We start from the raw sequence: 14,279 nt of genomic DNA on the forward strand, positions 1-14,279 counted from the left end.
AAAACGCTTCTACACATATGTCCATAACAGAGTCCAACGTATCCGACAATCTACCAGACCAGAACAATGGCATTATGTGTGGACGGAAGAAAACCCTGCGGACCATGCATCTAGATCTCTGCCTGCATCCCATCTGGCACAGAGTTCTTGGTTCACCGGACCTTCATTCCTGCATCAGTTATCTGCAGAAACAACACAAACCAGTGAGACGTTTGAGCTCATCGACCCGGGAAATGACTCAGAGATTCGACCACAGGTACGCACCTACACTACTCATCTGAAGGAACCTGTACTTACCCCTGATCGCTTTCGCCGTTTCTCCACCTTTACCTCTCTACTGCGAGCTGTGGCTTTCCTTATCCATGTGGCAAGATCTCACAAACATTCAAACCAAAACAGCAGGTGTACAGGATGGCACACATGCCGCTTACCTCGTACTGTGGATGAAATAGCTCAAGCGAAACATGTCATTCTGCAAGCAGCACAAAGGCCAGCCTTTGCCAAGGAACTGTCAGCCCTCCAAGCAAACAAAGTGGTGCCCACAAACAGCCCGTTGCACAAACTCAGTCCAACTTTGGAGAGTAGTCTCATCTGTGTTGGAGGCAGACTGAAACATTCTCAACTAACGTGTGAAGAAAAGAACCCAGTAATCCTACCCAAGGACAGCTACGTTTCCTTACTGCTCGTACGACATCACCATGAGCAGGTGAGACATCAGGGTCGACATCTCACAGAAGGTGCAGTAAGGGCAGCTGGACTGTGGATTTTGGGTGGTAAGCGACTAATCAATTCAGTCCTACACAAATGCGTAATCTGCCGGAAGCTGCGTGGGAGACCGGAAGAACAACGTATGGCTGACTTACCGCCGGAACGTCTCAAGGTTTTCCCTCCCTTCACATACAATGGGCTTGACGTCTTTGGACCTTGGTCTGTTGTAACCAGACGCACCAGAGGAGGACAGGCGGAGAGCAAACGGTGGGCCATGATGTTTAGTTGTTTGAGTTCAAGGGCCGTCCACACTGAGCTGATTGAGTCTATGGACACATCTAGCTGTATAAATGCTCTCAGGCGGTTCTTCGCTCTCAGAGGCCCTGCAAAGGAACTTCAGTCTGATTGTGGGACCAACTTCATTGGAGCTAGCAAGGAGTTGGAGATGGATAATACTGTACAGGGGTACCTCAGCAAGCAAGGATGTAGCTGGAACTTCAGACCTCCACATGCTTCCCACATGGGAGGCTCGTGGGAACGGATGATTGGTGTTGCCAGGAGAATCCTTGATTCAATGCTCTTGCAGCAAAAGAGTCGCCTAACCCACGAAGTGCTGTCAACACTAATGGCAGAAATTACAGCTATCATCAATGCACGTCCACTCCTACCTGTGTCTACAGACCCAAACCAACCTTTCATTCTTTCGCCAGCCATGCTCCTCACACAGAAATCAGGAGTTCCACCTCCTCCAGGAGATTTCACAGATAAGGACCTCTTCACAAAACAATGGAGGCAGGTTCAAGCGCTCGCGAACCAGTTTTGGGCCCGTTGGAGCAAAGAATACTTACCATCCTTACAACAAAGACAAAAATGGACAGTGACACGCAGAAACCTTCAAGTTGGGGATCTGGTCCTCCTCAGGGACAAGCAGACCATCCGCAACTACTGGCCCATGGCCATAGTCACAGCAACCTTTCCTGGGAAGGATGGACATGTGAGAAAGGTTGAAGTAAAAACGACCGACCAAGGTGACACAAGAACCTTCCTTAGGCCAATTGCAGAAGTAGTTCTTCTTCTGCCTAAGGACTGATTTAAGGACTGTTGTTTGGACTCATTCAAGTTCATAGTGGCCTCACATAGGCCAGGCGGGGAGTGTGATGCCTCAAAGCCATTTATGTCATTTATCTTTAATGTTTGCTTTAAAATAATTCTTTTGTATGTATTTAAGTTAAAAAGAACAGTAAAAAGAGTTAAAAATGTTAAGAAGCTTTAATTTTGACCTGTATTGTTTCATTTCCTGTTTAAGTCCTCTTCCTGGTTCTCTAAGAGGGAGAGTGACATGCGGTCTCGCTCTGAGGCTTATCCACAGCCATCCGCTTGGGAACATTGTTCAGGCAACGCCGTAAGTGTATATATTTCATGATGAAGGTGTTAAAAAGGCATAAATAGTGGTATTTGTTAAAAATTATATTTTATTTGTGATTCATGGAGGTTGATTTGTACATGTTAAAAAAGGCAGTTTTGATGATCATTACTGTTGCTAAAGCTAACACGAAGGTGTAAGGTCACATTTTGAGTTATTTCGTGATGCAATATTTATGTAAACGATCATTTTTTCTATTCTGTATTTCTTTTCAACTACAGTTTTCACCGCTTGTCAAATGAAGATTCTGAGTAAAAAGTCAACTCTACTCGGACTCGTGTATTCATTGACAGAGGTTTAGCTTGGTGTTTAATCAGAGTTGCTACACTCTGCAACAGAACACTACAATGGCTATTAACAAGGTTGCCCAAACTTTTGCATCCCACTGTATAAAACACGTTTCCCTAGAGGATCTATGACACTGAATGCTATAAATTTTATAAAAAATGTAAAAAAGTGACACTTCCACATGATTTTTAAACAAAACTTAAGCCACTCCTGAACCAGGTTATATGTTTTGCATAAGTTGCCATGATAATTTAGCCCAGTAAAAAGAGAACCACTTTCATGACACTGAAAATTCTGACTTTAAGCTCAACATAACCCACTGCTTCACAGTACACCCTTTGGTGAGGACCAGGTGATTTTTACTATGTCCTGATAAAACCCTTAGAATTGAACAAATGTGTGTTTACTTTTTACCACGACTATATATCAGCTCTCTTATCATAATGGGTTGCCACAGAGGGTAGCTCTGCATTTTTGATGTTTCAGATTTCAATTTGACCAGCGTTTATATTGGTCACTCTGTCGGGGACACCCATTCAACTGCTTGTTAACACAGATGTCTAATGAGCTAATCACATGGAAGCAACTCAATGCATTTAAGTATGTAGACATGGTCTAGATGACCTCCTGTAGTTCAAACTGATCAGTGGTGAAGAAAAGTGATTTACTACCCTTAATACCAGTTAAACATTATTTAAACACCACAGCCCACCTCTGTATTGCTCATGACCATGTCCACTTCTTTATGACTACAGTGTACTAGTCTTTTGACTGTTGCTTCCAGCAGGATAGTGCACCATGTCACAAAGCTCAAATAATTGCAAACTGGTTCCTTGACAATGAGTCACGGCACTGAGCACAAATGGCTTCTACAGGCACCAGCTCTCAATCCAGTAGAGCGACCCTGGGATGGCAGATTCACTGCCATAGACTGCCAAATTCATCATAGATGAGCAACCAACAATTCTGCAGTAACTGTGTGAGGTTATCATGTCAATATAGACCCAGGTCTCCAGCACCTTGTTAAATTATGTGCCATGAAGAATTGTTGTGAAGTCAGTTGTGAAGGCAAAAGGGAGTGCAGCCCAGTAGTATTAAATAAAGTGACTAGGTTAATATTAAGAAAACCTCTGCAATATACATCAGTACCATGAGCTAGGACAGGGAGTTTAGCCATCTAACTAAAATAAAATCCCGACATCTTAATCAGATTTTAAAAAATAGTAAGAATTTAGTAGTATTAGTAGTAATAGCATGTTTGGTCCTATATAAAACACAGCATTGGCCAACAATAATGACAAAAATAATCAAACAGCTTCAGAAAAATGCCCAGCATCATTCTATGATAAATATGTCTGCCACTGTCTGTAACTTGCAGCACACTATGCCAACGGCGTTGTAATGCTACGTTCATGTGCTGCCGGAATTATTAAACCTTAGCGGAAGGGTGGCCACCAACAAAAAGTCGACAACAACAAAACATTTGATCGCAACCAAATAGGGTTTAAAAAATAAAACATGGGAATTTCGCACCTTATAATTCAACGTGCAAACAAATGAATCCAAAAGAATGACGATTTTTGCATTTTTTCCAAAGCGTGTCTGGGACAACTGCTTCGATCAAGCTTACGAGGAGGACCTGAATGCGACAAACGTCTCTCAGCCGGTGTTTTCATATTTTTACGCCCCTCCGCTCTTGCACGGTGGTTTCCATGCTTCAGAGACGACAAACGTAGTCTGCAGGTAAATTATAGCGTTAACGGGTGTGCAGCCTTTCCCCCCTTGTAGATGAGATATAGGTTACATCAGATCTACCTAGGCTTTGTCATTAAAAGCGACAGCCTTTTCAGCAACATGTTATGTAAGTGAAAACTGCACTGCTCAGAACATATTGGCAACCTAAGTTGGATATTTCCAACAACGTTTCAGTGTTGGTGTGATCAATTATTTATTCGTTTGACATCACGGATGAAATTACACTTCACTCTCATTGTACATTGTACACATTATCATGTTTTTCTTTTAAAGAAAGAGCGTCATTAACCATTAAATAGCAATCATCTTTGGTGTATGTCTGCATCCATGCTACAGTAACGCTTCCAGGGTCTGAACCTTTGTAAAAGGCGTTCCTCACAACTGGGCATACCCCAGCGTCACCGCTACCAGCATGCACTGTATTATAATCAGAGTTGTGCTTTTGCAGCTATGGGATCAGATGTGACTTGCCTTTGCCTTTTTACAAAGCCTTTTTGATTATTAGCCTTCATTTTGGGGTGCATCAAATAGCTCCCCTCCCCCGTGTGCTATTTAATTATAGGAAGCATATAAAGTTAAAATAATCCCCTACTATTTAAAGAAATTGGAAAGCTTTCTAAGGCTTTAAGGTCTAGAGGTTGTAATAGAAGCTAGATAATGCATTTATTTGTCTTTCTTTATTAAATATGACTGATTAAAGAAAAAGATCATCATAGTAAGGAAATCCTTTAAAGACTGTTAGAAGCGTTCTGCTTTCATCACGTCTGCTTTATGCCTGAGGTCTCCAACCCTACATTATATATGTGTACCAAAGAGGCAATTACTTTCCCGTTCCATAGACAGAGGGACTAATAATCCCAAAAGGAATTTGTACTCATAAGTATATGTATGTGCGTTTTTAACTCAGTCACAGAGTGACTCAGAGTGTGTTTGTGTGCTGACAGGAAAACCATGACTCTGACCAGAGGATCTTTCACCTATGCTAGTGGGGAAGAGTACCACGGCGAGTGGAAAGAAGGCAAGACAATCCCACTTTTCAGTTTTAAAGAAAGCTTACAGGATGTCCAAACATGTTTATGTTAATACAAGGGAGACAGGCTGTCACTTGTAGCTATGGTAGTGTGTTTAGAATATGTCTCCAAGGTGTTGTTGCTTTAGCTATCAGCTTTTAAGGTTTTTCTGCTGCTTTTTCACTAATCTTTAGTCCAGCTCTGGTAACTGACCATTTTCAGAGGAATGGTCTTTTTTCTTTTTTTTTTTTATTAATCCACTGAACAGGTGGAAAAACACATTTTAAATTGGATCATTAGGCACTTTATTACTAGCAGCCTGTTACAAAAACACAATTTCTTCCCATTTCTTTAGTTAAATCTACAAAAAATACCAAAGATATACTTTTTTAATCCACCATGCAGTACCATCTAGAAAGCATCTGATTGGCAAGGGCTTCATTTTTTTTTTTAGCATGACAATGATCACAAGCACACTGGAAGTGCAGTAAAAGCATACCTGGATAGAAGAACACACAATGAAGCACTGTTACTTATGGATTTGCCACCCCAGAGCTTGTACCTCAACATTATTAAAGCAATGTGGGATAATTTTGACAGAGAACAGAACAAAAGGTAGCCGACCCGGCGACCCCCAAAGAAGAACTTTGAAAGCCTGGAGAGATATTTTGCTCTCTTAGGAAAGAAAGCTTGTCTAATAGAGTTCAGGTTGTGTTGGGCACAGCAAATACTAACTTTCAAGCTTTTTAGACCTGTATATTTCCTTGCATGTTTCCAGATATTTCAATAACTTTTAAATAATTCTAATAAATTAAAAGCATTAGCTAAAGCAGCATCCATTAGATAAGGTAATAAGTAAGCTGCCTCACTGGGCTTGATGTTCACCCATCTGTGCTGGATGTTTAACTTCAGAGTACACATAACAGAGAGCTTTGTAAGTGATTTGTATTTACATAAATAATGTTATTACAGGGAAATAGCAGGAAAGTACCAAAGGCAGGGTTATCATGAAGCTGTGGGGAAAACATCTTTGTCCAAATTTTCACCTGTCTAAAATATCACAGGATGCTTGCTCTGTTTTAAATCTCTCTAACACACATACAGTGATGCTACATATAGTGACATGCAAGCTCAAGCTATTTAGTCAAATCCCAATTAGCAAGCACTGGTAACCCAAGACAAGCAGCGACTGAGTTGCTAGCTCTGGCTTTGTCTGGATTAGACTTTGGACCTGTTTTGGAAATCTTAGTGTCCTCTGTCAGCTGATTCTGAGAAACTAAGCCAATAGGAATAAAACAATCCCAAAGTAATTTTCTCTTGTCATTTGGTTTGTTATGATTTTCAGCTGCTTTTACATAAAAACAACACAACTTAACCTATTGTATTCAACACATTTTGCTCTACCTGCATTTTCAGTGTGGCTTTTGTGGATTAAACCAGTTGTAGGTGTGTGCCCTCTGATGTGATTATAAGCTTCAGTAGTGGATCACAGGTTTCTAGGAGGGGAGTGCAAGTACATTCCTTGACTGTTTTCACAATCTGGATCCCAAAGTAGAAATCCCTGCTAAAAATCTGCTGGATTAGACTGCTGTAATTCTGAGTGCACAGGAGGCAGATGGGACAGTAGTAAACCTTTCTCTGAGCAAGGGTGGAGGGGTATTTAAATCCAGGCACGTACTAACTCATGTGACATGAGAAGCACCTCTACAGTAAAAGTGAATTTAAATCCCTCGGCCACACTGTAAGTTCAAACGGTAGGCTCGGTTTTCCATCAGTATGTTACAATTTGTTATGTAGGAATAAACCACAACAGACCTGGTGGTTGATTTTAATTAGATTCCTCACAAGTGAATGGTATCTTCTGTTTGAAGTTACTGCCATTGCTCACTTTGATGTTGTGGAACTTTCCAGGTCGGAGACATGGTGATGGCCAGCTCAAGTTTCAGGATGGAACCTGTTACAGCGGTCAGTTTGAGAATGGACTCTTCCATGGTTCTGGTGTACTGCTTTTTACAGATGGATCCAGGTGTGTGAACAAAAAGAGTGGAAACAACAAGAGAACAAATTTTGTACATGATTAAAAAATAAACTCATGCTTTACTTTCACCATTTCAGATATGAAGGCGATTTTGCACACGGAAAATTTCACGGCACGGGTGTCTTCAGTCGATATGACGGCATGAAGTTTGAAGGGGAATTCAAAGACGGGCGTGTTGAAGGCTATGGTAAGAGTTTTACAGCACTGGAACAGCCTGTCCATCAGGATGTCAGTATTCTCTCTCTGTGATAGCGTCTTAGCGTCCTCTGTCTGTCCCTCCAGGGCTACTGACTTTCCCAGATGGAACTCATGGTGTTCCACGAAATGAAGGCTTGTTTCAAAACCACAAGCTGCTGAAGAGAGAAAAGTGTCCAGGAGTGGTGCAGCGTGCGCAGGCTTCAGCCTCCAATGCTCACAGCCTGGCGCTTTGACAACCCTGAAGGACACAATCGCACTCAAGGTTCCAACACCATCCGAAAGGGCGTCAGGGATTGTACTTGAATATGTTTCCCCAGCTCTTCTCTCAATGTCTTCATCTCTTCTTTTACCATGACTTTTTTTCTTGTTATGCATGATCCTTGCTCTGCTTCAACAGAGGCTTGGAATCCACATGCAAATTGACCAAATAATGACTTTCTGGAAGACTGACATGAAATATGAAGACCATAAAGCACACCTTTAACTTCAAGTTATGAATACAGTGAATGCTGCTGTTCCGGTGTTCTGAACATCGTCTTTTTGTCTTTCCTACAGAATACTTAGCCTTCTTTTATCAAACCATGAAAATTGAGACATCTGGTTCTTTAAAGAGTTTGTACATTAATTCTATAGGCGGAAATAATTCACCTTAAAAAGGTGCAAGCTATTACAAGAAAGTGAAACCTAAATGTACCTTTTGAATTTTTAACTAGTGGTGCCACTAGCAGTGCTTTTATAAGTGGGTCCGCTTTTGTTCTTCACATTCACATGCACAAGGACGTGCTTGCATGTGCAAGAGCATGGCAGCAACATGATTCACATTCATGACAGCATGCCCACAAAGCCAGTCACAAAGACCGAGGGCTAAAACACAGATCTAAACAATGCACCATTTCAAATAGTTTTTAATTGGCTCTGTAAAGGTGTTATGAGAAAGGAAAAGCATTCAACATGTTTGACGGGTGGAAAAAGACACACACAGCGCGCTGACGAAACGAGGTGAATGTAAAGGATTCTGAGAACACTCCAATGGCCGCCTTTAAGAGTCCCTCAACTGAAAATCCTGCTGCTAACTTTACAAAAAAAGGGATCAATTTTTCCACTTTCCCCCTTCTGAAAATCAGTATTCACGTTTGCCTTAAAGACATTTTTGTGCAAGAGTGTAGTTCAAGGTTGTCTGATTTAAGAAAACAAAAACAAAAGACGCACAACGCCCTCTCTTTCCCTTCTTGACTCCATTGCTCCGAGACATATCGCTAAGCTGGTGCTGAGGTTTTAGCTCCCATCAGTCGCAAGTCCCGTCTCCCATCAACGCGTCACATTTACAGTGGAAATCACAACTAAATGCACTCAATTATGGACCTAAATCTTAAACAAGGCAGCAAATTGAATGATTTATAAATCAGATATATATAGATTTCCCTTTGTAACGTGTGTAGTCCTTTTGTAATATGTATAGATAGTCATCGTCTGTGACTGTGTTTGGTTTGACCTCTGGAATGAATTATTGGTCAGGTGGAAAATTGTACTACTGCATTATTTAACACAGTGTAGTTAAAGAACGTGTTAAGAATTTATTATTAACCTTTATAGCTGATCACAGCCGACCTGTGATTTCTGATTATTTCCGTGTACTTGAACAGTTAATAGGCCTTAAAAAGCATTTGTTGAGATGGTTTGTCTAGGGTTGCCTACACAGCGCTTCAACCAAAGACAGACAGAAGATGCAGCTACTGAACTCCAGAACAGTCAAGTGTCATGTTTTCCTGAACAATAAAGAGCAATCAGTAAGAACAAATTGCAGATTAAACAGGGAATTGAAATCAGATTCTGCTTTAAATATGTCTGATGTTTCGAGCATGGTTTAACACATTTACAGGCATTCACTGCTGTTATCGAGTATAAAGAAAATCAATTCACAGTCTTGCATTGTTGCTTTGAACGCCCCTTTGGTATGGCCGCACGGTGGAAAGTACAATCACAAAGACAGCAGTACAGTGAATGCATTAGTACCACTTTATAAAACACACTTTAAGGGTTGAACTGTGTGAAAACAGTGTAATATGCTGCAGATCTCGTAGAGGGTTTTCTTTTTCTTTTCCATTAGACACAACACTTCCTCAAGCCTTCTTTGCTTCCACACTTCTGCCTGAGTGAAACTGGATACACTCGAATCACACATCCTTTTCCAAATGGAAACAAATGGTGCTTTAAAAGTGTGCCTGCCCAGATTTTCACTTGCCTGGAAAACATCGTTTCGGTTCTTAGGTTTTTTGTTCAGTAACGATTTAATGTTGCTTTGAGTGCTCTCAGAGAAAACTGTTGCACAATATCCTGTAACGTTCCTGGAATAAGTCTCACAGAGGTGGCAACCAGTGGATGTGTTTAATAAAGATCTTTTTGCTGAAAGCGAAACATGTTTTTCATTGAGTGTCACAGTATTTGAATTGAACAAAGAAACAGGAAATGCTTTAGTTTTTATTTCATAGCTTCTCAGGGATTCTAACGTAAAGGGTAAATTATGGGAGAGATGTTTGCATTTCACTCACAAACAGGTTCCACTGGATTTCGGTTCCACCATAGCAACAACACAGAGGGAAAACCTCCAGCTTCCCCACCCCCCTCTTTCTCGCTGTAAATCATTCCAGCCCTAACTCGCAACAAAGCAGCATGGAACTCACAAAGAGCTGAGAATATTAAACCTCAAAAAGTAAAACAATCACTTTTCTAAAACTTTCATTTGATATACACAGATTAGCAAAAGCCGTGCTAAGATTAGGTCGACAAAATAAAACCATAACACTTACACATGGTGTGAATAACCTTCTATTGTTTGTGGTATGTTTTCCCCAGTGTCCCTGACAGTTACACAGCATTGCTTTTAACAGGAAATGTGTCTGTGTGTGATAGTTTATCTGATGCACTGCCTACAATAAGCACAGTGATACATGAAAAAACATTTTACACCAGCACTGTGAGAAATACAGCAGTACCACAATATTTGTTTAGGAAGCTGTGCTGGCTATTTTTAGAATATGCTACTGTACTTAAAAGACTACAGTATAAGCAGAGCAGCAAATTGTTTCCCCAGCGTGAATGACAAATGTCCCTCAGGAACATTTGAGCCTCTGATGATAGAAGGAAAATATGTTGCTGAGCTCCTGCTGAATCTCTGACTTTAGCGGGAGGCATACCCATCATCTCTGCTGCTGTCAGCTGGCGTCTCAAACACAGGGCTAATGCGTTCTCTGGCCTGGCCCACTGGCTCAATAAAAGAAGGACCTCTAATGTATATTCAAAAACAACTTTTACACAGTCCCTATCTCTGTCAGCTTTATTTAACTTTCAAAAGCATCCCAAATCAGATGTGAAATATTCAGAGTGTTCGTAACAATATTAAGCACTTTTAAACCTCGTTTCAAAATCCCGAGGCTGGCTTTGTTTTTTTCACTTGTGAGTTGTTTTCTTACTGTTTTAAACAAGCAGATACTTTTTAATATTAATGTTAATTCCCAACTGATATTTTCAGACTGATTTAGAGGTTTTACAGTAACGTCCTGGAAACGCAGATGCAAATATCATTTACACAGCACTACATAGAAGTACAGAATATATTTATATAGAGAGAACCTGAGGCAGATGCTCATAGAAAGTGATATAGAAAGAATATACAATATGAGTCAAGGGTGGATCATCAACCAGGTGGATTTTAGCTCACTGAGAGCCTCAACAATCCCAGGATATCTGCTAGCTTTAAGTTAAATGCGGCAGAACTGTAACCACTCAGTTGCAATGTAAACTGAGGTGATCCTTGCACAGATGCACAGCTTTGTGCTGCACTGTTCACTCCTCCCCTGAGTTGTTAGAAGGCGACAGTACTCCCACCTTCCTTAGTTTCTCAAGCCTCTGCAGGGTCTCCACGATGTCAAACTGCCATTGTTTTACCTGCTGCACTGCTGTCAGTCCTTCCTGTAATCACACTGTCACTTTGTTACCACTGAGGTATATAGCATGCAGAGTGTTGAGATGTGAGCAAAAACCATGTTAGCTTTTAATATGCAGGCAGTAAATATGCTTTAAAATAGTGGCAATATAGTGTAATAACAAATATAATGCTTAGATTTAAAAATCCTAGTGGTTTGTGTGTGTAAGGCGGTGGAGGCCTGGTCCCTTTAGTTTGCAAATTAGCAAAAGTTAAAGAGATGAATAGGTGTGACACTGGCATGAAACTGAACGTGACACTTGTGATTATGTCATATGCACCACAGTGTTAATATCTTAGCATGAAGACAGGAAACTGCAAGCACTGTTCAAAGAAAACAGAAGCACATCTGAAGATCACACCTTACATCTTGCTCATTTAAAAAAACAACCCAACCAAAAAAACAAAAACAATGCTCCAGTCTGACAGTTTATGAGGTGGTGCTGAACTACATTTCTTGACTTGGATCAAAACTGCCTTTCGTATGAATCAAAAAGCAAACTGTCATCATTGTCTCACTTTATTATGAGATAACCAAACTAGCATTGTATTTGCACATATGGAAATCAAAACCGTCCTGTGAACCAGGTTCTTTACATTTTCACACCCATGCTAACCTGCACACTAATGAGAATTAAAGATGAAAAAAAAAACTCACATGATTTTTTATTTTTGTGTCAGCTCCTGCAACTATGAGCAGCTTCACTATCTTGTATCTGTTGAGACGCACTGCATCGTGCAGGGCTGTGTCACCTTCCTAAAACCAGGTTTTAAAAAAAGCATTTTTGTTAATGACTTAAATAAACTGTAGAGGTCATGAAGCACAGAAGTGGAGCGGAGTTGCCACCTACCCTGTCCCTGGAGTTGATTAAGGCCCCACAAGACAGCAGGTATTCCACAATGGAGGTGTGGCCTGTTCTCGTGGCAACATGCAGAGGTGTGCTATGCAACTGCAGTACAGACAATGATATAATCTGAGGTTGTGGGAATGTGTGCAAACTCGTGTTCAATTAGAGGCTGACTGTGGTCTGGTGCAAATGCAGAGCCCACTAATATTCACATTTACCTTATCTCTAACATTAAGATCAGCCCCGTGGCTCTTCAGGACTTCGACAACTGTCAGGTTTCCCCCTCTGCAGGCCCAGTGTATGGCCCTAGAGCCCAGCTGAAACACAGTAAGAGCCACCCCCCACCCCCCCAATCCCATCCCATTAGTAGTGCAGGCATCAGGTCACTAGAACCAGGAGCTTTAGTTTGAGAAGATAATCTCACTCAATCCCATCATCATCTTTACAAACCTACAGCGTGCACAGACGTCTTACTTGATCTTTTAAGTTGATATCAGCTCCTTTTCCTAAAAGCATTTGGACAACTGGAGCATGTCCTTCCAGGCAGGCGCGGTGGAGTGCTGTCCTCTTCAGCTGGCAAATGTAAATATATTATTAGCTGAGATTTTAGCATGCTATATTTTATTCATGTTTTACTGTGATGCAGGGAGAGGCCTACCTCATCGTGGGCATTTGGGTTCCCACCATCTTCCAGATACCTGTCTATGATATCCAGTTTGCACTCACTGGCTGCGTTCATGAATTCTGCAGTATCCACAGGTTCTATCTGTCCACACAGACACACACAGAGGAGCAGGAGAGGCAGAGGTTCACTTTATACATCTCTGACATGAAGACACAGCTTCTGAAAATCATTCTTACCACTTGCTTTTCCACAGACAGCCTGGGCATGAATGTTTTTTTGGTCTTCTTTTTTCTTTTGCCCAGCTCTGAGTTATCCTGTTCTGCACTCAGGTCCAAACTCTCGCTGCACAGGTCCGATGAGATTCTCCCCGTTCTCTCATCTGCCTGCAAAATGACGGGAACAATAACAAACACAGTTTGAAAACCTAGATCAGCGAGGGAATGTTGGCTTTGGAAGCAGCGGTGCCAAGCAAGCTATGGGGTGTTGAGAGCCGGGAATGACAGTGTTAATGTCAAAACAAATTCACAGCATAGCGCAAACCAGGCTTGGCCATAGCAATAGAAACATTTCAGATAAAATGCCTCGTGTGCTGTTCATAGTCACATTTTTGTATTAGTTATCAGATTTAATGTCAAACAAGCACTACACCTGCAACACTTACTCATATGTTTTTAATTTTTCTCATTAAGAACTTTTTGGAATTTTGATATTGTGATAACAACAGAAAAATACATTATATAGTCCGTGCTGGCAGAGAGAGAAAGGGGGTGTCAAACAATTATCGTTTTAGGAGTCAACAGAAGAATGACTGCAAAAGCCACAGCAGGAATAAAGCTTGTACCTACCTGGGTTTTCTCTTCTTGTCCTGTCTCATGGTCCATCACACCGGCCCACTGTGCAACCTTTTCCATCCCTGGGGTAAAATATGCAAAAATGCAATAATAATATAATAATATCGAACAACTAAATGTTCAATAATCTAAAATATAATAGAATAAAACTGTCAGATCATACAGCTTATAGAGAAGTGCTGTTGGGCACAGTGGCTTGATGGCTTCAGTGACTTCAGTGACTTCATGGTGGGACATTGTGTTACTCCGACAAACAGGTGTGTGTGTACTTTGCCGTGTACTTGCCAGACCTACATTCTCGCTCACTCTCTTCCTCTGTCATGCCCACACACACACAAACACACAACCCCCCAAAACACACACACACACTTGTCTTCATATCCTAGTGAGGACATCTAGTTGACATAATGCTTTCCCTAGTCGCTTACCCTAACCCTTACCATCAAAAATGAATGCCTAAACCTAACCATAACCTAATTGTGATGTGACACTAAAACCACATTTTGAGTCTCGAAATTGCCTTCAAACTTGTGGGGACGGGTATTTTGTCCCC

General features: G+C 41.1%; 2 protein-coding genes across 2 annotated transcripts; one reads left to right on the forward strand and one right to left on the reverse strand.

Moving 5' to 3' along the window:
• The first annotated feature begins 3,974 nt into the window (after positions 1-3,974).
• Positions 3,975-9,824, forward strand: morn4 (MORN repeat containing 4). The gene is made up of 5 exons (XM_084949402.1): positions 3,975-4,162; positions 5,119-5,192; positions 7,096-7,210; positions 7,300-7,409; positions 7,505-9,824. Exons 1-5 carry the CDS (start codon positions 3,990-3,992, stop codon positions 7,651-7,653), a joined length of 621 nt encoding a protein of 206 aa, XP_084805528.1. The 5' UTR covers positions 3,975-3,989; the 3' UTR covers positions 7,654-9,824.
• Positions 9,825-10,553: 729 nt separating this feature from the next.
• On the reverse strand, positions 10,554-13,786 carry ankrd2 (ankyrin repeat domain 2 (stretch responsive muscle)). Its single transcript, XM_084949238.1, has 8 exons — positions 13,721-13,786; positions 13,112-13,258; positions 12,909-13,016; positions 12,725-12,823; positions 12,469-12,567; positions 12,254-12,352; positions 12,061-12,159; positions 10,554-11,389 (listed from the first exon to the last, which is right to left on the reverse strand). The coding sequence occupies exons 1-8, from the start codon at positions 13,784-13,786 to the stop codon at positions 11,264-11,266; spliced, it is 843 nt and encodes a 280-aa protein (XP_084805364.1). The 3' UTR covers positions 10,554-11,263.
• Positions 13,787-14,279: the final 493 nt, after the last annotated feature.

Source organism: Perissodus microlepis, chromosome 13 (genome assembly GCF_051167445.1).
Source record: "Perissodus microlepis isolate ML-2025 ecotype Zambia chromosome 13, ASM5116744v1, whole genome shotgun sequence".
Taxonomy (NCBI): domain Eukaryota; kingdom Metazoa; phylum Chordata; class Actinopteri; order Cichliformes; family Cichlidae; genus Perissodus; species Perissodus microlepis.